The sequence below is a fragment of the Pipra filicauda genome, unplaced genomic scaffold, assembly GCF_003945595.2.
Source record: "Pipra filicauda isolate LSUMZ 115617 unplaced genomic scaffold, ASM394559v2 scaffold815_size75024_pilon, whole genome shotgun sequence".
NCBI classification, from domain to species: Eukaryota; Metazoa; Chordata; class Aves; order Passeriformes; family Pipridae; genus Pipra; species Pipra filicauda.
In genome coordinates, this window is record NW_024104993.1 from 43,615 (window position 1) to 71,057 (window position 27,443).

At 55.4% G+C, this 27,443-nt stretch overlaps 4 protein-coding genes across 4 annotated transcripts; all 4 read left to right on the top strand.

Annotated features, from left to right (window-relative positions):
* Window positions 1-17: 17 nt before the first annotated feature.
* Window positions 18-4,297, top strand: LOC113986529 (protocadherin alpha-2-like). The gene is made up of 2 exons (XM_039390372.1): window positions 18-2,413; window positions 2,447-4,297. Exons 1-2 carry the CDS (start codon window positions 309-311, stop codon window positions 2,841-2,843), a joined length of 2,502 nt encoding a protein of 833 aa, XP_039246306.1. The 5' UTR covers window positions 18-308; the 3' UTR covers window positions 2,844-4,297.
* Window positions 4,298-8,117: 3,820 nt separating this feature from the next.
* LOC113986531 (protocadherin alpha-13-like) lies at window positions 8,118-10,889 on the top strand. Its single transcript, XM_039390370.1, is given in 2 exon segments — window positions 8,118-10,834; window positions 10,837-10,889. Coding segments are annotated over 2 exon segments (2,478 nt in total). The 5' UTR covers window positions 8,118-8,394; the 3' UTR covers window positions 10,875-10,889.
* Window positions 10,890-15,655: 4,766 nt separating this feature from the next.
* LOC113986534 (protocadherin alpha-2-like) lies at window positions 15,656-19,514 on the top strand. The gene has a single exon (XM_027718295.2). It carries the CDS (start codon window positions 15,656-15,658, stop codon window positions 18,239-18,241), a length of 2,586 nt encoding a protein of 861 aa, XP_027574096.2. The 3' UTR covers window positions 18,242-19,514.
* Window positions 19,515-22,598: 3,084 nt separating this feature from the next.
* On the top strand, window positions 22,599-26,904 carry LOC120325068 (protocadherin alpha-2-like). The gene is given in 3 exon segments (XM_039390369.1): window positions 22,599-24,393; window positions 24,396-25,618; window positions 26,139-26,904. Coding segments are annotated over 3 exon segments (2,514 nt in total). The 5' UTR covers window positions 22,599-23,156; the 3' UTR covers window positions 26,193-26,904.
* The last annotated feature ends 539 nt before the right edge of the window (window positions 26,905-27,443 follow it).

Consider the following 27,443-nt stretch of genomic DNA (forward strand, 5'->3'; position numbering starts at 1 on the left):
CCTATTAAAACCGGAAGAGAAATGAAAGGAAGGAAGACAAATAAGAAAAAGAGAAGGTCGGTTAGAAGAGATGGCAGAGATGACGGCGCTGGCGCTGTGTGGGAGCGTGTGAGGCGGCGGAGCAGCGCACGGTGTCGCTGCAGGCTGAGGAAGGGCGTGTGGGCGGCTCCTTGGCGGTGCGGCGGAGAGCCCGGCTGTGAGCGCGGGGGGGCGGCTGGGGCCGGGCAGCGGAGCCGGTGCGTGCGGGCGGCGGCGGGAGCCGTGCGGGGCCCGTGCGGGGTCGGAAGGACTGGTCGTGTGCGGCGGCGATGGGCGAGTGTTTGTGGGGTGCGGTGTTGCGGGTGGTGGCGGTGCAGGCGGCGTGGGCGCTGTGCTGGGGGCAGGTGCGGTACTCGGTGCCGGAGGAAGCGAAGGCCGGGACGGTGGTGGGCCGTGTGGCGCAGGACCTGGGTCTGGAGGCGGGCGAGGCGGAGGCGCGGCGGCTGCGGCTGGTGCCTGGGGGCCGGCGGGCGAGCGTGGAGGTGAGCGGGGCGAGCGGGGCGCTGGTGGTGAGCTCGCGGCTGGACCGGGAGGAGCTGTGCGGCAAGAGCGCGCCGTGCGCGCTGCGGCTGGAGGTGCTGCTGGAGCGGCCGCTGCGCGTCTTCCACGTGGAGCTGGAGGTCACCGACATTAATGACAATGCCCCCACCTTCCCCGCCGCCCGAAAAAACATCAGTATTGCCGAATCGTCTCTGGTGGGTTCCCGTTTCCCACTGGAGGGCGCGTCAGATGCGGATATCGGAGCGAACGCGCAGCTCTCCTACACACTGAGTCCCAACGAACATTTCTCTTTGGATATACAAAAATCAAATGAGCGAAATATTGTTCCCGAACTTGTTTTAAGGAAACCGCTGGATCGCGAGACGATGGCCGTGCACCGGTTGTTGCTGACGGCGAGTGACGGGGGCCGGCCGTCTCTGACAGGGACGATGGAGCTGGTGATCTCGGTGCTGGATGCGAACGACAACGCGCCCCAGTTCCACCTGTCGTTGTATAAAGTGCAACTACCGGAGAGCGCTGCAGTGGGGACGCTGGTGGCACAGGTGAACGCCACAGATGCAGATGAAGGAATTAACAGTGAAGTGACCTACACTGCAACCAGCTTCATTCCGCCGAATGGAAGAGATGTGATTTCCCTCAATACCAAAACAGGGGAGATTCACCTGACGGGTGCTCTGGACTTTGAAGAAGTCAGTATGTTTGATTTCCGTATAGAAGCGAGAGACCAAGGTTGGCCCCCGCTGTCGAGTCACTGCAGCGTGGAGCTGGAGGTGCTGGACGTGAACGACAACGCGCCGGAGGTGCGGGTGACGTCGCTGTCGGTGCCGGTGTCGGAGGACGCGTCGCTGGGGACGGTGGTGGCCCTGCTGAGCGTGTGGGACCGGGACTCGGGGTCGAACGGTCGTGTGCGGTGCTGGGTGTGGCCGTCGGGTCCGTTCGTTCTGGAGGCGACGTTGTCGGGGTCGTACTCGCTGGTGCTGCGGGAGTTGCTGGACCGGGAGCGGGTGTCGGAGTACGAGGTGGAGGTGCGTGCGGAGGACGGCGGTTCTCCGTCGCTGGGCGGCCGCGTTGGGCTGCGTGTGCCGGTGTCGGACGTGAACGACAACGCGCCGTCGTTCGCGCAGGCGGTGTACACGGTGCTGGCGCGGGAGAACAACTTGGCGGGCGCGGAGCTGGCGCGGCTGTGGGCGCGGGACCCGGACGAGGCGGGCAACGGGCGCGTGAGCTACTCGTTGTGGGAGGGCGCGTTGGGCGGGGGGTCGGGGTCGTGGGGGTCGGGGGGGTCGGTCTCGGTGGGGGGTGTTGCGGCGTCGAGCTACGTGTCGGTGGAGGCGGAGAGCGGCGTGTTGCGGGCGCTGCAGCCGCTGGACTACGAGGAGGTGCAGGTGCTGCAGTTCGAGGTGCGTGCGGTGGACGCGGGGGAGCCGTCGCTGTGCGGCAACGCGACGGTGCAGCTGTTCGTGGTGGACGAGAACGACAACGCGCCGGCGCTGCTGCCGGCGGCGGGCGGCGGGGCGGAGGCCGGGGCGGTGTCGGGGGAGGCGGGGACGCTGTGGGCGTGGGCGTCGTGGGGTTCGCCGTCGGGTCAGGTGGTGGCGAAGATCCGGGCGGTGGACGCGGACTCGGGCTACAACGCGTGGCTGCGCTACGAGCTGTGGGAGCCGCGGGGCAAGAGCGCCTTGTTCCGCGTGGGGCTGTACAGCGGCGAGGTGAGCACGGCGCGGGCGCTGGAGGAGGCGGACGGGCCGCGGCAGAGGCTGGTGATCGTGGTGCGGGACCACGGCGAGCCGGCGCGCTCGGCCACGGCGACGCTGAGCGTGTCGCTGGTGGAGGGCGGCGAGGCGGCGCTGGCGGCGGCGGCGGGCTCGTCGTCGCTGCTGCCGCGCTCGTTGGCGGGCGGCGAGAGCGGCTCTGGGCCGGCAGCGGCGGCGGCGACGAACGTGTGGCTGGTGGTGGCGATCTGCGGCGTGTCGAGCCTGTTCCTGCTGGCCGTGGTGCTGTACGGGGCGTCGCGCTGGGCGCCGCGGGCGGCCGTGCTGTCGGGGCCCGGGCCCACGACGCTGGTGTGCGCCAGCGAAGTGGGCAGCTGGTCGTACTCGCAGCGCCACAGCCGGAGCCTGTGCGTGGCGGACGGCGCGGCCAAGAGCGACCTGATGGTTTTCAGCCCCAACTTCCCGCCGCCGCCCGGCGCCGCGCCCAAGGACACGCAGCCGGAGCCGCCCAATCTCCTTGATACGGTCAGTGGCCCTCCCCCTGTCTCCTTTCTTTCCCCGGAGAACTCTCCTCTCTTCCGTTCCCTCTGATCCGCCCCCTGCGCCCGTGCTGCTGCGAGTCTGTCCCCGCCTGCCCTGCCTAAAGGCCGTGGGTGCTTATGGATATTAACTTGTCTATGTGCCTCCTGGTCCTTTCTTGAGAACCCTGGCTCTTGGTGTGTGTGTCTGGTGAAATTACGGTACCCTGGAGCTGAGATTTCCTGCAGCTGGTCGGAGTTGTGTCCTAGAATGCACTGTCTATTTTGATGAGAGCTGCTCTGAGTTGTCAGCTTTGTAGGTAATGCTAGTTTGCTGTTGTGTAGGGTTTCGATGTGAGCTTGATGAGAAATGCAAGACAGGGAAGCTGTGGTGGTGACAGTCCCCGAGTCACTCTTTATTGTCCTATTGCCTTTGCTGACAGCGTTGGGATTAGGTCTGGATTATTATCAAAAACTATCCTCTTCCCTTCATTCCCCTTGCAAGAGATGTGATGCAAAGTTACCTTTGAGACTTCAAATTTTTGGCTCCCTGTGGAAAGAACAATTGTGCATTTAGTTTCTGTCATCAGACTCATTAAGAAAGTAGGAAAGGCAGTACAGACTTTTAGTATGATCTTTTTCTATATATCTTTTTGCTCTAGTTATTACCTGTTCAGGCAGAGGAGTGTGACCCCAGGTAAGTGTTAGAATTCACAGTTTTCTTGGTATTGTCCTGCACTGCCTCTCTGTTCCTGCCCTTCTCTGTCCCTTGTCTCCCACTCCCTGGGCAGACAGTGCTTGGAGCCGGGCTCAGCTCCTGCAGTTGCAGAGCAGTGGTTGCTGTGCAGGTGTTTTAGGATGTCAGTGGCACCGTTGCATCGGCCGTTGTGTCCTCCCCGAAGCCCCATCTCTCTTGCTGAGGTGGGCCCAAGAAAGAGCTTGCGGGACCCTGAAACAATTGCAGTTCACAGGTGAGATTTGCTGCTCACGGTGGGAGTTGTTCTGCCCTAGAATTAAATTGCCTGTGTTTTGCCCATTGCGTGAGAGTTGCCCCCAGCTGTCAGCTTTTCAGGCAACTCTCTTGCTTGCTGGTGTATAGTATTTCCACCCGAGCTTGGTGAAGGAGGGGAAGAACTACAGGTTGAGATGTTTGCAGTTCCCCAGGTATTTTGTGCTGCCTTATTGCTTTTGCTGAGTGCCAACTGTGTTGATATTAGTCTGGTGTCTTATGGAAACCTGCCTTCCTCCTCTTTGATTCTGCTCACAAATTGATGTGTAGCAAGGTGACCTTTAGGACTTCAGGGACAAAAGTTCTCCATTTTCGTTCTACCACCAGACTGCTTAGGAAAGAGGGGGAGGTGTGAGTAACTTTTTCCTGTTTGTATGATCTTTTTGCAAGTATAAAGCCTTAGTTCAGTATAAAGTATTCCGGCAGGTATGTTAGAAATGGAAATTTTGTTTTTCTTTTCTTCTTACCACTGTTCTGCTTGTTGTGGGCACGTGTTCCTTTTCTTCTTACCACTGTTCTGCTTGTTGTGGGCATATGTTCCTGGAAAGTAATGTCTTGTACACTCTCCTTTTTTTAACATTCTTTCAAATTTGTGTTAACAGCCACATCATTTAAAAGCCGTGGAAATTTTCTTTTGTGCAATGAACAAACTAACATATTCAAATTCCCTGAAATCAGAGTACAAGCACTCACTGCCAAATGTCAAATAACATGCTTTTACATGGTCATTGTTGTGTGTTATACTGATGCTCTCACCACCATTTCAGTTCCTTTCTCAGAGCATGACATCAAAGGCATTGCCATTTAGAGCTGTCATGACATCAGCTTTGGGAAGAGTATTGCTCCCAGGTCTGCCACCTTTCCACCTGAGAGAGCTGAAGGAATCCCAAACGTGACAGGTCAGCTGCAGAGGGTCTGCTGTGCCCTGTGCATGTGACAGCACCTGTGTGTTTTGAAGGTGCTGTTATTGGTGGGGAGGAGTGAGTTGGGTGGGTGTTGAGGTGGGTAAGAAAACTGTGGCCTGTAGTACTGAGCAGGGCCTGGCCATTTCCTGATGTGAAAGGTGATCTTGAGCAGTGGGAAGAGGAGTGATCTTGTGTGGGAGAACTGGAAATCCTTGGGAAGTGCATGGGCCATGTTGTAAGACAGAAATGAGAGATGACATGTTTGTCTTGAGAACACATCTTGGAGAGGGAGGGGAAGGATGCCTGCAGGAAAGCAAGATGAGCACAGAGTGTTTGTTCTTGCTAAAGATCCACTCCCAGGGTCTAGAGGTGTGGAGGTGACAGCCTTCCTGACCATGAGACAGTGTGTGTTCCTTTAATGCTGACAATGTCCTTTGAGGTTCTGAAGCTCTCCTATCAGAGACAGTCTCTTGTGCTGCTGCCTGCCTGATGTAGGCCTTGTGTTGGTCAGAGGGGGTGAGATGCAGAGTGCTGAATGTTGTCTGATGCAGCACTTGTTTTGGAAAAGGTATTGTGGGATGGGAATGGTTAAACTTGCTGTCCCTGTGTAGTGGTGGGTATCCATAGTGGCTTGCACAACTGCTGATGTTGTCATGATGGTTTCTTGCTCCTCCTCAGGTGGGATTTGTAAGTACCTGTGATGAGGTGGGTGTAATCTGTATGTGCTCAACTTGGCCTACTTGTGCACTGCAGAGGTGGTCTCAGTAGAGATGGTGTGTCCTGTTGTCACACAGGGCTCATTCTTGTATCTGCAGGCCAAGCCCTGCAGTGCAGCCCAGCTCTGGCTTCATGTGGTCCAAATTCTCCCCCTCAGATGACCTTTTGAGTGCTCTTGTGCTTTGGCATTTGCTGTGGTTCTCTTGGTGATCTAAATGTGTGTGGACTGGGGTCAGAGCTGTCACAGCTCTAATCCCAGAGTCTTTATGAACTCTAACACACAGCTCTGATGTGTTTCCATGTGAGATTGCTGAAAAGGAGCAATTTATGGTGAAGTCCACGCAGCTGGGAAGAGCTTGCCAAGTGCTGTGTGGCCTTGCAGAACTCCATGGGTTCTTTGTGTTGCTCTGGAGGGAAGGGGAGGATGTGAAAGGCCTGGATCACCTGCAGAGGGGGGGTTACAGATGAGACATGTTAAGCAGTGTTTGATTTTTTGGCAGTGATTTTGCATGTGGGACTAAGTAGAGCCTGGGCCTGTGTGATGGGGAGGGTGAGTTTGGGTGGGGAAGAGTGTTGCCTGAGGGAAATGGAGATGCTGTGTAGAACACAGTCTCTGTTATTGGGGAGGAAATGGCTAATGTCAGATTAGCTGTGGAGTTGCCATTTCCCATGGCACTGGATAGAGAATACCAGTGGAAAACCTTGAGTAAAGGCCAGTCACATCAGGCTTCTGTCCTGGCACCCTCTCAGGACCCTGAGTAGCTCTGCATACCTGGTGCTCTGTCCTCTGTGTTACTATTGCCTGTGAAGTTATTTATCCCTTTAATTGTTTGTCTTTGATATGGAATGTTTTTGGCCAAACTGCAGGTTTTTGAAATGTGTATCCTTCAGCCATTCTTCTCAGGCCATTGCCTCAGTCATCTCTGAGGTCTTGGTCTTGTTTGTAAGGGGACACAGCTGGTAGCATTAAAAGACAATGTCCCTGAAAATCAATACTCATTGTGCTGGAGTTTCTTTTTGTGAAGAAGCAACCAGTGATGCTGCAGGTAAGTCACTGATAACTGAAGAGGCTCTGTGTGAGAGATGGGTGTACCTTGGTTCCTGTTCAGCTTTGGTATCTTTGTGTTGGATGGCCTGCCTGTCACCTGGATTGAAATGCCTGTAGGTTTGGAGCAGCACTACCTGCTCTCATTCCTTTCCTGCTGTTGCCTGGCACAGGGTGAGCAGGTGGAAGCAAGGACAGTTCAAGAACTGACTGTAATGTGTTTCTTGGAGTAGCTGTGTTGGGCCTGCAGCAGATGTTCTCAGTGGCAATGCCCTGGTGTCACCTTGGTGGGTTTGTTTGGCTGTGCAGGTGGGACATGGGTCAGGAAAAATAGTTCAAGAGCTCTTCACAGAAGTGTATGAGAAGTGGTTGGGAGCTGTGGTTGGCCTGTGCTTTTTCAGTCTTCTTTTGAAGGGTCATTACGCTTGGCTGGGATGTGTTCTCATTTCCCAAAGGAGAGACTTTCCTGGGTTTTTAGTCCTTGGCACCTGTTTTTCTTAGATGTCTAAGTGGGTGGACTCTTTTCTGATGTGGCAGAGCTGTTCTTTGCCATCTGACTGCCTCGCTGTGTTATTGCTGAGTCCTTGAGCTGCCTGATGACTGAAGGCTCAATGTTTGGCTTTCATCCTGAAGGGAGGGACAGTTGTAGGTGCAGGGATGGGAGGTGAGCAGAAAGGTAATGCCCTGTCCAGATGGGTGGACTGAGGAAAGGGAGAGGAATGAGAGCTTTTGTGAAAGGGTCATGTCTGTGCTTTTTTGGGACAGTGGTGTAGTTTTTTTTAAAGAATTTTCTTAAAGGAGAAAAATGGTTGGAATATACAAAGATGGAATCAGAAGGGAAGGGGATGAAATGAAATGGCCCAGCGAGGCAAGAAAGAAACGAGGAAAGAGAGTAAGGGAGAAGAGAAAGAAAGAACAGAAAAAGAAGGAGAGAAAAAGAAACAAAAGAAGGAATCATTGCAAGGAATAGGAATGAGAGTTATTCAGGAAGGATATGTCCGTTGTGAGTATGGCATAGTTATTTGAAAGGAATTTTGGTAAGAAAAAAAGGATATAAGAGACAAAAAAAGAAATAGAAGAGGAGGTAAAAAAAATAGGACAGGTAAAAGCAGGTAGGAGGAAAGAAGATACAGGCAAAGTATCCACTGAAAGGTAAGCAAAGAAGAGAAAGAGAGACAACAGCAGAAAAAAGTGAAGAAATCAAGGATAGATAAAGGAAGGAGATGACATAAATAAAAAGCAATCCAGTATGCAATCAAGGAGGGAAGGAAGGAAGGAACGAAGTTAAAAAGAAGAGAATGGAAGAAAAGAAAACACAATAAAGTAGATGAGCATCTGATACCGACCTTATCTCTGAACGCTGAGCGAAGTTGGTCACCAGCAGCCTCTGCTTCGGTTACAGCACCGCACTCTGATGATGCTGCCCGGAATTAGCGCGGATGGCTCCGACTTGGATGGCCTCCGCCGCGGCGCCGGAGGCGACTGGGGAGCTGCCAGAGGGGATAGAGAAGAGAGAAGGTTGGAAAGAGAAGGGGAAAGGATTCAAAGAATACGGCACGGCAGAGCAACAATGAAAAACAGAAAGAACAAAAAACTGAGAACATAGTAAAAAGGGAACAGTAGGAAAGGAGGGGAAAAAACCTCTTAAAACCGGAAGAGAAATAAAAGGAAGGAAGACAAGTAAGAAAAAGAGAAGCTCGGTAGGAAGAGATGGCAGAGATGACGGCGCTGGCGCTGTTTGGGAGCGTGTGAGGCGGCGGAGCAGCGCACGGTGTCGCTGCAGGCTGAGGAAGGGCGTGTGGGCGGCTCCTTGGCGGTGCGGCGGAGAGCCCGGCTGTGAGCGCGGGGGGGCGGCTGGGGCCGGGCAGCGGAGCCGGTGCGTGCGGGCGGCGGCGGGAGCCGTGCGGGGCCCGTGCGGGGTCGGAAGGACTGGTCGTGTGCGGCGGCGATGGGCGAGTGTTTGTGGGGTGCGGTGTTGCGGGTGGTGGCGGTGCAGGCGGCGTGGGCGCTGTGCTGGGGGCAGGTGCGGTACTCGGTGCCGGAGGAAGCGAAGGCCGGGACGGTGGTGGGCCGTGTGGCGCAGGACCTGGGTCTGGAGGCGGGCGAGGCGGAGGCGCGGCGGCTGCGGCTGGTGCCTGGGGGCCGGCGGGCGAGCGTGGAGGTGAGCGGGGCGAGCGGGGCGCTGGTGGTGAGCTCGCGGCTGGACCGGGAGGAGCTGTGCGGCAAGAGCGCGCCGTGCGCGCTGCGGCTGGAGGTGCTGCTGGAGCGGCCGCTGCGCGTCTTCCACGTGGAGCTGGAGGTCACCGACATTAATGACAATGCCCCCATCTTCCCCGCCGCCCGAAAAAACATCAGTTTACCCGAGAATTCCCCTCCCGGTTCTCGTTTCCCGCTGGAGGACGCGTCAGATGCAGATATCGGAGCGAACGCTCAGCTCTCCTATACACTCAGCCCCAGCGAGCATTTTAGAATACAGGAAGAAAATAGTAACTCGCGCAGTAAGTCCCTGTTTCTGATAATCACGAAACCGCTGGACCGGGAGACGATTCCCGTTCACCGGTTGTTGCTGACTGCGAGTGACGGGGGCCGGCCGTCTCTGACGGGCACAGTGGAGCTGGTGATCTCAGTGCTTGACGTGAATGACAACGTGCCCCAGTTCAACCAGTCGGTGTATAACGTAGTTTTGCCCGAGGACGCTTTAGTCGGGCAAGTAGTGGCACGTGTCAACGCCACGGATCCGGACCTGGGAATTTATGGAGAAGTGATTTATGAAATTGATTCTATAATTCCACCGTTGGCCTCAGATATTTTCAGCATTGATGCAAATAGTGGAGAAATCAGACTAAGGGGAGGCCTGGACTATGAGACTGTTACGATATACAACGTACAGGTTAGGGCGAGAGATAAGGGAATGCCGCCGTTGTCGGGTCATTGCAAGGTGTTGCTGGAGGTGCTGGACGTGAACGACAACGCGCCGGAGGTGCGGGTGACGTCGCTGTCGGTGCCGGTGTCGGAGGACGCGTCGCTGGGGACGGTGGTGGCCCTGCTGAGCGTGTGGGACCGGGACTCGGGGTCGAACGGTCGTGTGCGGTGCTGGGTGTGGCCGTCGGGTCCGTTCGTTCTGGAGGCGACGTTGTCGGGGTCGTACTCGCTGGTGCTGCGGGAGTTGCTGGACCGGGAGCGGGTGTCGGAGTACGAGGTGGAGGTGCGTGCGGAGGACGGCGGTTCTCCGTCGCTGGGCGGCCGCGTTGGGCTGCGTGTGCCGGTGTCGGACGTGAACGACAACGCGCCGTCGTTCGCGCAGGCGGTGTACACGGTGCTGGCGCGGGAGAACAACTTGGCGGGCGCGGAGCTGGCGCGGCTGTGGGCGCGGGACCCGGACGAGGCGGGCAACGGGCGCGTGAGCTACTCGTTGTGGGAGGGCGCGTTGGGCGGGGGGCCGGGGTCGTGGGGGTCGGGGACGGGCTCGGTGGGGGGTGTTGCGGCGTCGAGCTACGTGTCGGTGGAGGCGGAGAGCGGCGTGTTGCGGGCGCTGCGGCCGCTGGACTACGAGGAGGTGCAGGTGCTGCAGTTCGAGGTGCGTGCGGTGGACGCGGGGGAGCCGTCGCTGTGCGGCAACGCGACGGTGCAGCTGTTCGTGGTGGACGAGAACGACAACGCGCCGGCGCTGCTGCCGGCGGCGGGCGGCGGGTCGGAGGCCGGGTCCGTGTCGGGGGAGGCGGGGACGCTGTGGGCGTGGGCGTCGTGGGGTTCGCCGTCGGGTCAGGTGGTGGCGAAGATCCGGGCGGTGGACGCGGACTCGGGCTACAACGCGTGGCTGCGCTACGAGCTGTGGGAGCCGCGGGGCAAGAGCGCCTTGTTCCGCGTGGGGCTGTACAGCGGCGAGGTGAGCACGGCGCGGGCGCTGGAGGAGGCGGACGGGCCGCGGCAGAGGCTGGTGATCGTGGTGCGGGACCACGGCGAGCCGGCGCGCTCGGCCACGGCGACGCTGAGCGTGTCGCTGGTGGAGGGCGGCGAGGCGGCGCTGGCGGCGGCGGCGGGCTCGTCGTCGCTGCTGCCGCGCTCGTTGGCGGGCGGCGAGAGCGGCTCTGGGCCGGCGGCGGCGGCGGCGGCGGCGACGAACGTGTGGCTGGTGGTGGCGATCTGCGGCGTGTCGAGCCTGTTCCTGCTGGCCGTGGTGCTGTACGGGGCGTCGCGCTGGGCGCCGCGGGCGGCCGTGCTGTCGGGGCCCGGGCCCACGACGCTGGTGTGCGCCAGCGAAGTGGGCAGCTGGTCGTACTCGCAGCGCCACAGCCGGAGCCTGTGCGTGGCGGACGGCGCGGCCAAGAGCGACCTGATGGTTTTCAGCCCCAACTTCCCGCCGCCGCCCGGCGCCGCGGCCAAGGACACGCAGCCGGAGCCTCCCTCTCTCCTCGACACGGTCAGTGACCCTTCCTCCCTTTCTCTGTTCCTTCTCTCCCGCCCCCTGGGCAGGCAGTGCTCGGAGCCGGGCTCAGCTCCTGCAGTCGCAGGGCGGTGGGTGCTTTGCAGGTGATTAAGGATATCAGTGTCCCCTTTGCATCGGCCGCCACGTCCTCCCCCTAGCCCCTTCTCTCTTGCTGAGGTTATGCTGAAATAAATGTCTTGCGGCACTCTAAAACAATTATGGCCCACAGGTGAGATTTGCTACTCACGGTGGGAGTTGTTCTGCCCTAGAATTAAATTGCCTGTGTTTTGCCCATTGCGTGAGAGTTGCTCCGTGGTGTCAGCTTTTCAGGCAATTCTCTTGCTTGCTGTTGTATAGCATTTCCACCCGAGCTTGGTGAAGGAGGGGAAGAACTACAGGTTGTGATGTTTGCAGTTCCCCAGGAAGTTTGTGCTGCCTTATTGCTTTTGCTGAGTGCCAACTGTGTTGATATTAGTCTGGTGTCTTATGGAAACCTGCCTTCCTCCTCTTTGATTCTGCTCACAAATTGATGTGAAGCAAGGTGACTTCTAGGACTTCAGGGACAGAATTTCTCCATTTTCGTTCTACCACCAGACTCCTTAGGAAAGAGGGGGAGGTGTGAGTAACATTTTCCTGTTTGTATGATCTTTTTTCAAGTATAAAGGCTTAGTTAAGTATAAAGTATTCAGGCAGGTATGTTAGAAATGGAAATTTTGTTTTCTTCTTGCCACTGTTGTGCTTGTTGTGGGCATGTGTTCCTGGAAAGTAATGTCTTGTACACTGTCCGTTTTTTTATATGCTTTCAAATTTGTGTTAACAGCCACATCATTTAAAAGCCATGGAAATTTTCTTTTGTGCAATGAACAAACTAACATATTCAAATTCCCTGAAATCCGAGTACAAGCTCTCACTGCCAAATGTCAAATAACATGCTTTTACGTGGTCAGCATCATGTGTTACACTGATGCTCTCACCAACGTTTTAGTTTTTCTCTCAGAGCATGACATCAAAGGCATTGCCATTTAGAGCTGTCATGACATCAGCTTTGGGAAGAGTATTGCTCCCAGGTCTGCCACCTTTCCACCTGAGAGAGCTGAAGGAATCCCAAACGTGACAGGTCAGCTGCAGAGGGTCTGCTGTGCCCTGTGCATGTGACAGCACCTGTGTGTTTTGAAGGTGCTGTTATTGGTGGGGAGGAGTGAGTTGGGTGGGTGTTGAGGTGGGTAAGAAAACTGTGGCCCGTAGTAGTGAGCAGGGCCTGGCCATTTCCTGATGTGAAAGGTGATCTTGAGCAGTGGGAAGAGGAGTGATCTTGTGTGGGAAAACTGGAAATCCTTGGGAAGAGCATGGGCCATGTTGTAAGACAGAAATGGGAGATGACATGTTTGTCTTGAGAACACATCTTGGAGAGGGAGGGGAAGGATGCCTGCAGGAAAGCAAGATGAGCACAGAGTGTTTGTTCTTGCTAAAGATCCACTCCCAGGGTCTAGAGGTGTGGAGGTGACAGCCTTCCTGACCATGAGACAGTGTGTGATGCTTACATTCTGACAATGTCCTTTGAGGTTCTGAAGCTCTCCTGTCAGAGACAGTCTCTTGTGCTGCTTCCTGCCTGATGTAGGCCTTGTGTTGGTCAGAGGGGGTGAGATGCAGAGTGCTGAATGTTGTCTGATGCACCACTTGTTTTGGAAAAGGTATTGTGGGATGGGAATGGTTAAACTTGCTGTCCCTGTGTAGTGGTGGGTATCCAGAGTGGCTTGCACAACTGCTGATGTTGTCATGATGGTTTTTTGCTCCTCCTCAGGTGGGATTTGTAAGTACCTGTGATGAGGTGGGTGTAATCTGTATGTGCTCAACTTGCCCTACTTGTGCACTGCAGAGGTGGCCTCAGTAGAGATGGTGTGTCCTGTTGTCACACAGGGCTCATTCTTGTATCTGCAGGCCAAGCCCTGCAGTGTAGCCCAGCTCTGGCTTCATGTGGTCCAAATTCTCCTCCTCAGATGACCTTTTGAGTGCTCTTGTGCTTTGGCATTTGCTGTGGTTCTCTTGGTGACCTAAATGTGTGTGGACTGGGGTCAGAGCTGTCACAGCTCTAATCCCAGAGTCTTTATGAACTCTACCACACAGCTCTGATGTGTTTCCATGTGAGATTGCTGAAAAGGAGCAAAGCATTTGTGGTGAAGTCCACGCAGCTGGGAAGAGCTTGCCAAGTGCTGTGTGGCCCTGCAGAACTCCATGGGTTCTTTGTGTTGCTCTGGAGGGAAGGTGAGGATGTGAAAGGCGTGGATCACCTGCAGAGGGGGGGTTACAGATGAGGCATGTTGAGCAATGTTTGATATTTTGGCAGTGATTCTTCATGTGGCACTAAGTAGAGCCTGGGCCTGTGTGATGGGGAGGGTGAGTTTGGGTGGGGAAGAGTGTTGCCTGAGGGAAATGGAGATGCTGTGTAGAACACAGTCTGTGTTATTGGTGAGGAAATGGCTAATGTCAGACTAGCTGTGGAGTTGCCATTTCCCATGGCACTGAATAGAGAATACCAGTAGAAAACCTTGAGTAAAGGGCAGTCACACCAGACTTCTCTCCTAGCACCCTCTAAGGACCTTCACTAGTTCTGTATATCCTGGTGCTCTGTCCTCTGTGTTACTGTTGCCTGTGAAGTTATTAATCCCTTTAATTGTTTGTCTTTGATATGAATGTTGTTGGCCAAACTGCAGGTTTTTGAAATGTGTCTCATTCAGCTCTTCTTCTCAGGCCATTGCCTCAGTCATCTCTGAGGTCTTGGTCTTGTTTGTAAGGGGACATAGCTGGTAACATTAAAGGACAATGTCCCTGAAAATCAATACTCCTTGTGCTGGAGTTTCTGTTTGTGAAGAAGCAACCAGTGATGCTGCAGGTAAGTCACTGATAACTGAAGAGGTTCTGTGTGAGAGACAGGTGTACCTTGGTTCCTGTTCAGCTTTGGTATCTTTGTGTTGGATGGCCTGCCTGTCACCTGGATTGAAATGCCTGTAGGTTTGGAGCAGCACTACCTGCTCTCATTCCTTTCCTGCTGTTGCCTGGCACAGGGTGAGCAGGTGGAAGCAAGGACAGTTCAAGAACTGACTGTAATGTGTTTCTTGGTGTAGCTGTGATGGGCCTGCAGCAGATGTTCTCAGTGGCAATGCCCTGGTGTCACCTTGGTGGGTTTGTTTGGCTGTGCAGGTGGGACATGGGTCAGGAAGAAAAGCTGTTCACAGAAGTCTGTGAGAAGTGGTTGGGAGCTGTGGTTGGCCTGTGCTTTTTCAGTCTTGTTTTGAAGGGTCATTGTGCTTGGCTGGGATGTGTTTTCAGGTCCCAAAGAAGAGACTTCCTTGGGCTTTTACTCCTTGGAACCTGTTTTTATTAGACATCTTAGTGGGTGGACTCTTTTCTGATGTGGCAGAGCTGTTCTTTGCCATCTGACTGCCTCGCTGTGTTATTGCTGAGTCCTTGAGCTGCCTGATGACTGAAGGCTCAATGTTTGTCTTTCATCCTGAAGGGAGGGGCAGTTGCAGGTGCAGGGATGGGAGGTGAGCAGAGAGGTAATTCCCTGTCCCGATGGGTGGGAGGAGGAAAGGGAGAGGAATGAGAGCTTTTGTGAACGGGCATGTCTGTGCTTTGTTGGGACAGTGGTGTAGCTGTTTTTAAAGAATTTTCTTAAGGAAGAAAAATGGTTGGAATATACAAAGATGGAATCAGAAGGGAAGGGGATGAAATGAAATGGCCCAGCGAGGCAAAAAGAAACGAGGAAAGAGAGTAAGGGAGAAGATAAAGGAAGAACAGAGAAAGAAGGAGAGAAAAAAGAAACAAAGGAAGGAATCATTGCAAGGAAGAGGAATGAGAGCTGTTCAGGAAGGATATGTCCGTTGTGAGTGTGGCATAGACATTTGAAAGGAATTGTGGTAAGAAAAAAAGGATATAAGAGACAAAAAAAGAAATAGAAGAGGAGGTGAAAAAAATTGGACAGGTAAAAGCATGTAGGAGGAAAGAAGATACAGGCAAAGTATCCACTGAAAGATAAGCAAAGAAGAGAAGGAAGGGAGACAACAGCAGAAGAAAATGAAGAAGGATAAAGAAAGGAGATGACATAAATAAAAAGCAAGCAAGTATGGATTTAAGGAGGGAAGGAAGGAAGAAGAGAATGCAAGAAAAGAAAACAGGATAAAGTAGATGAGCATCGGATACCGACCTTCTCCCTGGACGCTGAGCGAAGTTGGTCCCCAGCAGCCTCTGCCTCGGTTACAGCACCGCACTCTGATGATGCTGCCCGGTAATTAGCGCGGATGGCTCCGACTTCGATGGGCTCCGCCGCGGCGCCGGAGGCGACTGGGGAGCTGCCAGAGGGGATAGAGAAGAGAGAAGGGGAAAGGAATCAAAGAATACGGCACGGCAGAGCAACAGTGAAAAAGAGAAAGAACAAAAAACTGAGAACATAGTAAAAAGGGAACAGTAGGAAAGGAGGGGGAAAAACCTCTTAAAACCGGAAGAGAAATAAAAGGAAGGAAGACAAATAAGAAAAAGAGAAGCTCGGTCAGAAGAGATGGCAGAGATGACGGCGCTGGCGCTGTTTGGAGCGTGTGAGGCGGCGGAGCAGCGCACGGTGTCGCTGCAGGCTGAGGAAGGGCGTGTGGGCGGCTCCTTGGCGGTGCGGCGGAGAGCCCGGCTGTGAGCGCGGGGGGGCGGCTGGGGCCGGGCAGCGGAGCCGGTGCGTGCGGGCGGCGGCGGGAGCCGTGCGGGGCCCGTGCGGGGTCGGAAGGCGGCGTCGGCGATGGGCGAGTGTTTGTGGGGTGCGGTGTTGCGGGTGGTGGCGGTGCAGGCGGCGTGGGCGCTGTGCTGGGGGCAGGTGCGGTACTCGGTGCCGGAGGAAGCGAAGGCCGGGACGGTGGTGGGCCGTGTGGCGCAGGACCTGGGTCTGGAGGCGGGCGAGGCGGAGGCGCGGCGGCTGCGGCTGGTGCCTGGGGGCCGGCGGGCGAGCGTGGAGGTGAGCGGGGCGAGCGGGGCGCTGGTGGTGAGCTCGCGGCTGGACCGGGAGGAGCTGTGCGGCAAGAGCGCGCCGTGCGCGCTGCGGCTGGAGGTGCTGCTGGAGCGGCCGCTGCGCGTCTTCCACGTGGAGCTGGAGGTCACCGACATTAATGACAATGCCCCCATCTTCCCCGCCGCCCGAAAAAACATCAGTATTGCCGAATCGTCTCTGGTGGGTTCCCGTTTCCCGCTGGAGGGCGCGTCAGATGCGGATATTGGAGCGAACGCTCAGCTCTCCTATACACTCAGCCCCAGCGAACATTTCTCTCTGGATTTGCAGCGGAGTGACGAATACCGTGAATCCCTGTTTCTGGTGCTCACGAAACCTCTGGACCGGGAGACGGTGGCCGTGCACCGGTTGTTGCTGACGGCGAGTGACGGGGGCCGGCCGTCTCTGACAGGGACGATGGAACTGGTGATCTCGGTGCTGGATGCGAACGACAACGCGCCCCAGTTTAACCAGTCGGTGTATAAAGTGGAGCTGCCGGAGAGCGCTGCAGAGGGGACGCTGGTGGCGCGAGTGAACGCCACGGATCCCGATGTGGGAAGCAATGGTGAAGTGACGTTCATTGCAAGCAACACTTTTCCGGAAAAGGGATTAAACCTTTTCCCTTTAAATCCAAAGACAGGCGAGATCCGTCTCATGGGTGCCCTGGACTATGAAGACATCCGTTCGTATGAGATACTAATTGAAGCGACAGATAAAGGGACACCCCCGCTGTCGGGCCACTGCAAGGTGGTGCTGGAGGTGCTGGACGTGAACGACAACGCGCCGGAGGTGCGGGTGACGTCGCTGTCGGTGCCGGTGGCCGAGGACGCGTCGCTGGGGACGGTGGTGGCCCTGCTGAGCGTGTGGGACCGGGACTCGGGGTCGAACGGTCGTGTGCGGTGCTGGGTGTGGCCGTCGGGTCCGTTCGTTCTGGAGGCGACGTTGTCGGGGTCGTACTCGCTGGTGCTGCGGGAGTTGCTGGACCGGGAGCGGGTGTCGGAGTACGAGGTGGAGGTGCGTGCGGAGGACGGCGGTTCTCCGTCGCTGGGCGGCCGCGTTGGGCTGCGCGTGCCGGTGTCGGACGTGAACGACAACGCGCCGTCGTTCGCGCAGGCGGTGTACACGGTGCTGGCGCGGGAGAACAACTTGGCGGGCGCGGAGCTGGCGCGGCTGTGGGCGCGGGACCCGGACGAGGCGGGCAACGGGCGCGTGAGCTACTCGTTGTGGGAGGGCGCGTTGGGCGGGGGGTCGGGGTCGTGGGGGTCGGGGTCGGGCTCGGTGGGGGGTGTTGCGGCGTCGAGCTACGTGTCGGTGGAGGCGGAGAGCGGCGTGTTGCGGGCGCTGCAGCCGCTGGACTACGAGGAGGTGCAGGTGCTGCAGTTCGAGGTGCGTGCGGTGGACGCGGGGGAGCCGTCGCTGTGCGGCAACGCGACGGTGCAGCTGTTCGTGGTGGACGAGAACGACAACGCGCCGGCGCTGCTGCCGGCGGCGGGCGGCGGGTCGGAGGCCGGGGCGGTGTCGGGGGAGGCGGGGACGCTGTGGGCGTGGGCGTCGTGGGGTTCTCCGTCGGGTCAGGTGGTGGCGAAGATCCGGGCGGTGGACGCGGACTCGGGCTACAACGCGTGGCTGCGCTACGAGCTGTGGGAGCCGCGGGGCAAGAGCGCCTTGTTCCGCGTGGGGCTGTACAGCGGCGAGGTGAGCACGGCGCGGGCGCTGGAGGAGGCGGACGGGCCGCGGCAGAGGCTGGTGATCGTGGTGCGGGACCACGGCGAGCCGGCGCGCTCGGCCACGGCGACGCTGAGCGTGTCGCTGGTGGAGGGCGGCGAGGCGGCGCTGGCGGCGGCGGCGGGCTCGTCGTCGCTGCTGCCGCGCTCGTTGGCGGGCGGCGAGAGCGGCTCTGGGCCGGCGGCGGCGGCGGCGACGAACGTGTGGCTGGTGGTGGCGATCTGCGGCGTGTCGAGCCTGTTCCTGCTGGCCGTGGTGCTGTACGGGGCGTCGCGCTGGGCGCCGCGGGCGGCCGTGCTGTCGGGGCCCGGGCCCACGACGCTGGTGTGCGCCAGCGAAGTGGGCAGCTGGTCGTACTCGCAGCGCCACAGCCGGAGCCTGTGCGTGGCGGACGGCGCGGCCAAGAGCGACCTGATGGTTTTCAGCCCCAACTTCCCGCCGCCGCCCGGCGCCGCGGCCAAGGACACGCAGCCGGAGCCTCCCTCTCTCCTCGACACGGTCAGTGGCCCTCTCTCTCTGTCTCCTTCCTTCCCCGGAGAACTCTCCTCTCTTCCGTCCCCTCTGATCCGCCCCCTGGGCCGGTGCTGTTGCGAGTCTGGCCCCGCCTCCGCTGCTTGAGGGCCGAGGGCACTTATGGATATTAACGGGACTTGTCTATGTGCCCCCCAGTCCTTTCCGGAGAACCCTGGCTCTTGGTGTGTGTGTCTGGTGAAATAACAGTGTTACGGTACCCTGGAGCTGAGATTTGCTGCAGTGGGCGGGAGTTGTGTCCTAGAATGCACTGCCTATTTTGATGAGAGCTGCTCTGAGTTGTCAGCTTTGTAGGTGATGCTCTTGTTTGCTGTTGTGTAGGGTTTCGATGAGAGCTTGATGAGATATACAAGACAGGGAAGCTGTGGTGGTGATAGTCCCCGAGCCACTCTTTACTGTCCTATTGCCTTTGTTGACAGTGTTGGGATTAGGTCTGGATTATTATCAAAAACTGTCCTCTTCCATTCATTCCCCTTGCAAGAGATGTGATGCAAAGGTACCTTTGAGACTTCAAATTTTTGGCTCCCTGTGGAAAGAACAATTGTGTATTTAGTTTCTGTCATCAGACTCATTAAGAAAGTAGGAAAGACAGTACAGACTTTTACTGTCATCTTTTTCTGTATATCTTTTTGCTCTACTTATTACCTGTTCAGACAGAGGAGTGTGACCCAAGGTAAGTGTTAGAATTCACAGTTTTCTTGGTATTGTCCTGCTCTGCCTCTCTGTTGTGAATTTGCATTCTTGGCCAGAGAAATGGTATGAAATATGGTAGCCTCTTTTGATATTCTATCAAAATGTGTATGAAAAAATCACATAATTTCAAGACTGCTGCAAATATTTTCTGAATAAGGAAACTCCAAACAAGGAAAACTCCAGACAAAGGTAAAGAATAAGAATTCCCCACCAAAATCCAAACCAAATTCTCCTATGTTGCTGTTATCATCTTTTACAGTGCTGTTCTCATCAGCATTTTGATTTCTCTCTTAGGTCATGTCATCAATGCCATTGCCATTAGGGCTGTCACAACATCACCTTTAGAAAGTATTTCTCCCTGGTTTTCCATGTTTCCATGTGAGGTAGCTGAAGCATTGCAAAACATGATGGGTCAGCAGCAGAGTCTGCTGGACACTGTGGATGTGATGCATGTGTATGTTTTTCCATGGTGCTCTCATGGATGAAGGGGTTCACAAATGCTGGAGTGAAAAGGAACTGTGGCATGTTTATGAAAGTGGGTGTGGCAGCGACAGAACAGGGCCCAGACATTTCCTGATGTGACCTTGAGCAGTGGGAAGGCTTGTCAAAGGAAGGTGGGAATCATTGGAAGGCCATGGGCCATGTCTTAAGGACAAGAGTGAGAGATGATCTTCTTGTCTTGAGAACTCAGAGTGGGGAATAAAGGATGCCTAGAGGAAACTGTGAGGCAGGACAAACAGAGTGTTCCTGCCCAGGGTACTTTCCAAGGCCCTAAGGTTGTGGAGTTGGAGGCCTTGTGGACCTTGAGATGCTGTGTGGTATTGAAATGCCCACAGTGTCCTTTGAGGTTATGAAGATCTCCCACCACAGGAAGTAATCTGTGCTGCTGCATCATTGCCAGAGGAAATGTGTTGGTAAGAGGAGATGTGATGCCAAATGCTGAATGTTGTCTGATGAACCATTTCCCTCTTGTTTTCAGAAAGCTGTCGTGGGAGGGTCACACTTCAGCCTGCTGCCTTTGTGTAGTTGTGTGCATCCATAGTAGCTTCCTCAGCTGTTGATTTTGCCCTGATGGTTCCTTGCTCCTTGTCCAGTGAGATTTATAAGAGGATGTGATGAGGAAGGGGGTGTGATCTGTGTGTGTGTGATTTCCTGTACTTGTACACTTGCAGAGTCAGTCTCAGTAGAAATAGTGTGTCCCCTGGTCATGGTTAACCCTGATCAGACACACCAACCCCACCTGAGCAGCCCAGCTCTGGTATTATATCATAATTGTCCCACACAGTTCATATTGTGGCTCTGCTTGTGCTTCAGCATTTGGTGTGGTTCTCTCAAAGAAAAAAAATCATGTGAACCAGGACCAGAACTGTCAATCTGATTGCAGAATCTTTAAGATCTCTCATGTGTGTAGCCCTGTGGTGTTTCCATCTGAGATTGCTGAAAAGGCACAGAACATTTAGGGTGAATTTCACACAGCCTGCCAGACATTCTGTGGCTTTGCATCTCTCTGTAAGTTCTTTGTGAGGATTATGAGGGCAGGTGGGGTTGTGGGAAGGCCTGGGTCATGCTCAGAGTGGGTTTTATTGCTGGGGGATGCTGTTCTGGTGGGGCAGTTTGGGTGCTGTGGCTGTGATCCCCTGAGTGGCACCGAGTATTGCTTGGGGCCTCTGTCATGGGGAGGGGGACTTTGAGTGGGGAAGTTTCTTTACTGAGGAGATGGAAGTGCTGTGTAGGACAAGCACTGTGTCAGTGGGGAAGAACAGGAGGATGCTTATCTGGAGACTCATTTCCCAGAGCCTGGGATAGAGGATTCCAGTGGAAAACCTTGTGAGGACCCCTGTCACTCAGGGTTGCTTGCTTGGGGTCCTCTCAGGACCTCCAGAAGCCCTGCATATCCCTATTCCTTGGTGTTTTCCGTGCTTTTTCTGCCAGATGTGAAGACATCTGTCATACATGGCTTGGATGACTTGCTTTTGGCAGTATGGTGTTTGTCCAAGAGAAGCTTTTCCAAATATCAGTCTCATTTGGTCAGCATTCTCTGAACCTCTTCTTGGTTATGTATCTGCTCTTGTCTTGATAGGGAGTGGAAGAAGTTCTCTCTGTAATCCAGAAGTGTCCAAAACAGGTTTGGGGTGTTTTTTTATGGTGGAATGGGACCCTTTGGTTTCTTCTCCCCTTTTACCAAAACCTTCCATCTTTTTAGTTGTTTTTTTCTTCTTTTACATTGGCAATGAGTTGGTTACAGTGGATGATACACAGACTGCTGTGTTTTGTCAGCTGTCAGGTGGTGGAGTTCACAGCAGTTGACCATCAGTTTGAGGAATGGCTTTTCCAGCCTCCTGGGCTGAGGTTGATGTTGGGAGAAGGTCCTTAGCTTTCCAGTGTCCCTCCTGCTTCCCCTGTGATAAAAGTGCATAAGGGAGCACTGTGCTCTCTCCAGTGATTTCAAATGTGGGTCATTTTTTCCTGTCCATCTTCCACAGAAATCTCTGATAACATTAAAAGCAAATGTCCCTCAGAACCAATTTCCCTCCCCTGAATATGTTTCTTTTCTGAAGAAGCCACCAGTGGTGTTACAGGTAAGTCGCTCCTGCCTAAAACAGATGAGTCTGAGAGACAGCTGTACTTTTATTCCTTTTCAGTCATGGTATCTTCATCTTGGATTGACCAAATGTTTCTTGGATTGGGAGCTGGACTTGATGATCCTTATGAGTCCCTTCTAACTTGAGATATCCAATGATTCTGTAAATGGACCAGCAAAGCACCACTACCTGCTCTCATACCTTTTTTGCCCTGTGCTTCCAGGCACAGTGGGAGCAAGTGGCAGCAATTGCAGATGAAAGAGGGACACTAATGTGTTTTTCTGAGTGAATGTTTTGGGAATGGAGGGTATGTTCTCAGTGAAAAAGATACCATGTTACCTTCATGGCTTTTGCAGAGGGATCATGTTACTGAGTGAGAGGTATTCCATGGGGACTAATGCCCCTGGATATGGAGGTTCTTGCCCTGTGTACCTGACAGAGGAGGTGGAAACTGAGGCCTGAAGAGCAGTTCTTTATGGAGGTGTAGAAAGAGTACTTGTACGCTGTGGGTGCCCTGTTCTTTTTCAGCCTTCTTGAAGGATTGGTGTCCCGGGCTGTGATGGGTTTGAGTCCTCAAAGGAAAGACTCCTCCAGGTTGTTTGTGTTCCTGGGAGCCTGTTTGCACGGCTGCCAAAGTACCTGGGGATTTGGCTTGTGTTTCAGAGTGGTGGATTCCCTTCCTTGAGAGGACGGGGCCTGAAGAGTGTGGTTTCCTTGCAGCAGGGGAGGTGAAAGGGCATTCTGTCTGTCTTGGACCGACTGGAGATGGGAAGGAAAGTTATTCCTTGTGGGGAGAGAGGGAAGGCGGCAGAGGAGAGGAATGAGAACCCTTTCCCAAGGGTGTGTCCATGCTCCATGGTGAGAGTGATTGAAAACATGTTGGTCAAGGAGATAAAGCAGAGACAAGGAGGGAAGGAGAAGGGGATGTATGTATGCATAAAGACACAGAAAAGAAGACGAGGAGCAAAATAAGAAAGAAGGAAGGAACAAGGCAGAGAAAGAGAAACAAAGAAGCAAGAAATAGAAGAGAGAGAAAGGAACAAATTATAAACGAGTTTCCTGGTACATCACCGATGCTATCACAGTACAAAAAAGGGAGGAGGGCAAGAAAGAAGGGGGGAAAAAAAAAAGGAAAGAGAGAAGGGAAAGAAAAACAGAAATAAGATGATATGAAGGAATGACACAAGGAGATGATTAAGAATGGAAAACGACAAATAGGAGAAAGAAAGAAAAAAGCAAAGGAGGTGAGCAGTACTCACTGACCTACCTCTAGTCATTGAGCAATGTTCATTACCGAGAGCCTCTGCCTCCTTCAGAGCACCACGTTCGGGTGCAGATGCCACGTAATTAGAGCCGGACCCTCCGACTCTCACGGTCTGCGCTGCGGCAACGGAGGCGACTGATGAGCTGCCAGTGGCGATAAGGAAGAGAAGGGGAAAAAAAAAGAAAAAGAACATGGAAAAAGGAAGAGGAGCAAAGCAGAGCCGGCAGAAGAGAAGCGGAGGCTTGGGCGCTGTGTGGGAGCGTGTGAGGCGGCGGAGCAGCGCACGGTGTCGCTGCAGGCTGAGGAAGGGCGTGTGGGCGGCTCCTTGGCGGTGCGGCGGAGAGCCCGGCTGTGAGCGCGGGGGGGCGGCTGGGGCCGGGCAGCGGAGCCGGTGCGTGCGGGCGGCGGCGGGAGCCGTGCGGGGCCCGTGCGGGGTCGGAAGGACTGGTCGTGTGCGGCGGCGATGGGCGAGTGTTTGTGGGGTGCGGTGTTGCGGGTGGTGGCGGTGCAGGCGGCGTGGGCGCTGTGCTGGGGGCAGGTGCGGTACTCGGTGCCGGAGGAAGCGAAGGCCGGGACGGTGGTGGGCCGTGTGGCGCAGGACCTGGGTCTGGAGGCGGGCGAGGCGGAGGCGCGGCGGCTGCGGCTGGTGCCTGGGGGCCGGCGGGCGAGCGTGGAGGTGAGCGGGGCGAGCGGGGCGCTGGTGGTGAGCTCGCGGCTGGACCGGGAGGAGCTGTGCGGCAAGAGCGCGCCGTGCGCGCTGCGGCTGGAGGTGCTGCTGGAGCGGCCGCTGCGCGTCTTCCACGTGGAGCTGGAGGTCACCGACATTAATGACAATGCCCCCACCTTCCCCGCCGCCCGAAAAAACATCAGCATCCCGGAATCGTCTGTGGTGGGTTCCCGTTTCCCGCTGGAGGGCGCGTCTGATGCGGATATCGGAGTGAACGCGCAGCTCTCGTACACACTCAGCCCAAGCGAGCATTTCTCTGTGGATTTACAGAAATCGAATGAGCGAAACATTGAACCTGAACTTGTTTTAACAAAATCTCTAGACCGGGAGACGATGGCGGTGCACCGGTTGTTGCTGACGGCGAGTGACGGGGGTCGGCCGTCTCTGACGGGCACGGTGGAGCTGGTGATCTCGGTGCTGGATGCGAACGACAACGCGCCCCAATGTAACCAGTCGGTGTATAAAGTGCAGCTGCCGGAAAGCGCTGCAGTGGGGACGCTGGTGGCGAGGGTGAACGCCACGGATCCCGATGTAGGAAGCAATAGTGAGCTGAGCTACACCGTGACGAACTTTTTCCCATCCAGTAGCAAAGATGTGATTTCCATCAATCCGAAGACGGGGGAGATTCACCTCACGGGAGCCTTGGACTTCGAAGAAGTCAATGTATTTGATTTCCGTATAGAAGCGAGAGACCAAGGGACGCCCTCGCTGTCGGGCCACTGCAAGGTGGTGCTGGAGGTGCTGGACGTGAACGACAACGCGCCGGAGGTGCGGGTGACGTCGCTGTCGGTGCCGGTGTCGGAGGACGCGTCGCTGGGGACGGTGGTGGCCCTGCTGAGCGTGTGGGACCGGGACTCGGGGTCGAACGGTCGTGTGCGGTGCTGGGTGTGGCCGTCGGGTCCGTTCGTTCTGGAGGCAACGTTGTCGGGGTCGTACTCGCTGGTGCTGCGGGAGTTGCTGGACCGGGAGCGGGTGTCGTGCGTGCGGAGGACGGCGGTTCTCCGTCGCTGGGCGGCCGCGTTGGGCGGCGTGTGCCGGTGTCGGACGTGAACGACAACGCGCCGTCGTTCGCGCAGGCGGTGTACACGGTGCTGGCGCGGGAGAACAACTTGGCGGGCGCGGAGCTGGCGCGGCTGTGGGCGCGGGACCCGGACGAGGCGGGCAACGGGCGCGTGAGCTACTCGTTGTGGGAGGGCGCGTTGGGCGGGGGGCCGGGGTCGTGGGGGTCGGGGACGTCGGGGTCGGTGGGGGGTGTTGCGGCGTCGAGCTACGTGTCGGTGGAGGCGGAGAGCGGCGTGTTGCGGGCGCTGCAGCCGCTGGACTACGAGGAGGTGCAGGTGCTGCAGTTCGAGGTGCGTGCGGTGGACGCGGGGGAGCCGTCGCTGTGCGGCAACGCGACGGTGCAGCTGTTCGTGGTGGACGAGAACGACAACGCGCCGGCGCTGCTGCCGGCGGCGGGCTCTGGGTCGGAGGCCGGGTCCGTGTCGGGGGAGGCGGGGACGCTGTGGGCGTGGGCGTCGTGGGGTTCGCCGTCGGGTCAGGTGGTGGCGAAGATCCGGGCGGTGGACGCGGACTCGGGCTACAACGCGTGGCTGCGCTACGAGCTGTGGGAGCCGCGGGGCAAGAGCGCCTTGTTCCGCGTGGGGCTGTACAGCGGCGAGGTGAGCACGGCGCGGGCGCTGGAGGAGGCGGACGGGCCGCGGCAGAGGCTGGTGATCGTGGTGCGGGACCACGGCGAGCCGGCGCGCTCGGCCACGGCGACGCTGAGCGTGTCGCTGGTGGAGGGCGGCGAGGCGGCGCTGGCGGCGGCGGCGGGCTCGTCGTCGCTGCTGCCGCGCTCGTTGGCGGGCGGCGAGAGCGGCTCTGGGCCGGCGGCGGCGGCGGCGGCGGCGACGACGAACGTGTGGCTGGTGGTGGCGATCTGCGGCGTGTCGAGCCTGTTCCTGCTGGCCGTGGTGCTGTACGGGGCGTCGCGCTGGGCGCCGCGGGCGGCCGTGCTGTCGGGGCCCGGGCCCACGACGCTGGTGTGCGCCAGCGAAGTGGGCAGCTGGTCGTACTCGCAGCGCCACAGCCGGAGCCTGTGCGTGGCGGACGGCGCGGCCAAGAGCGACCTGATGGTTTTCAGCCCCAACTTCCCGCCGCCGCCCGGCGCCGCGGCCAAGGACACGCAGCCGGAACCTCCCTCTCTCCTCGACACGGTCAGTGCCTTCCTCCCCTTCTTTGCTCCTTTCTTCCCGCCTCCTGGGCCGACGCTGCTTTGGAGACAGTCTCTGCTCTCTCGGCTTGAGGGTAGTGGGTACTTGGCGGCTGTTTACCCTCTGGCTACTTGTTGCATTTTCTTTAGTCTTCATGCTATGTAACATGTTACATGGCTGCTGAGTTTTTATGCTAGCTATGGTCTTCTCTCTTCCTCTTACCATGTTGAGAAGGGGAGCTGTACGAAGTACTCAGATCTTGCTGCACTCCATATTTCTTGAAATTTTAATGAAATACCTTTTTGTCTTGCGTCGTCTCATAAGGCTTACCTTTTTGATTGGCACTTAGAATGGAGCTGATATATCCACATCAGTTTCTTCTCTATGTCAAATATGTAATTTCAGAACCTTCAGTGATTGTTTCAGAATCAGTCACAGTCTCTGTTGAAGCCACATCTGTTTTCTTGTCTGCTCTACTTTGTAGTCCCCTGCATTGAAAATCTCTTGCTGTTTTCCCTCTTAGATCTTCAGTGAGTCATCACCTCTTTCTGCAGTTCTCAGCAGGCCTGTATTTTAACTCTGCTCTGTAGGGTGGTATCTCTTCTTACCCTTGATACATCACAGTCTGTGACACTTCGAGATCCCCTGATGAGCTATTAAATGGAACAGTTCCTGGTAAAGATCTCTGCCCGATTACAGTGTTGACTTTATGTTGCTGGTATTATCAGGTCTGGTTTTACTGCCATTGGTGTAGTTAATCACAACTCTGAGTGCCTCTTTCAGCCTTCTTTTATTTTGAAGGAGTGTCTTTATTTGTTTAGATTTTCCTGTCTTAGAGGTAGGGTAGTTCTAATGAATTTCTTGGGTTTGGATCCTGGGAAGTGCTTGTTTCCAGTCTTTTCTTAATCAGAAGTCTGTCCTCCTTTTTGGTTCACCTCTGAAAGAGAAATCATGCAAAGTTCTTGCCTACTTACCTTGCATGGCATATATTAGTTTGTGAAGTACTACAGAATTACTATGGACATGGCAAAGACAGAAGTATTTCACGTTTTCCCCTTCTAAGTATGATTTAAATGTACTATCTAATATAAGGTACCTACTGGCAGAAGAACACGAACCAAAGTAGATATTAAAAATGTGCAGCCATAGTGCTATATTGGGCAAGATGTACTGTTAGAGGACTTGTTTATGGTGGATTGATGTATTTGTAGAAGCACCTCAGTTTGATTTCTGACCTGGGTGGTTCCATGTACCTTGCAGTTGTAGGCTTTGTATTTTTTTTGATGTTTGGTATTTTAAAACTTATTTATTTGTGTTTATTTTATTTTGTTTTGTTTAATTTTTCCCTTCCCTGAGAATATAAAAATAAACTGTGATTTTATTTTTTTTGTCTCACTGTGTGTGTGCCTTATGATGATCATGTGATTACGAACTGGGATTCTTGAAACTCCCAATTCCCCCCAGGACAGTGTGGCTTAGCTTACCTTTCTCGGGAGATGTCAGTGAGAGTCATGCTGCTGAATAGTGCTCTTTGACTTCAAAATTTGTGCCCCTTCATCACTGTGGTTCACTGTCTTGTAGTCTCTTAAGGTGAGTTTTACCTTGAGAGAATGCTGTAAGGCTTTCATTTGTTTTTGCCTTCATAGAGATGGATACAGAAGCGCTGGCAATACAGCTGGGATTTGAGAGGCTGGACAAAACCTGTTTGCTTTTTCAGCCCTGCTTCCCTGAAATTTTGAACAGTGATCCTTGAACATATCCCTGACAATGGAGGCCTAGAAATAAATCAAGGCAACTGTTAGGAGAGCAACAGGTGTAATTAAAAATG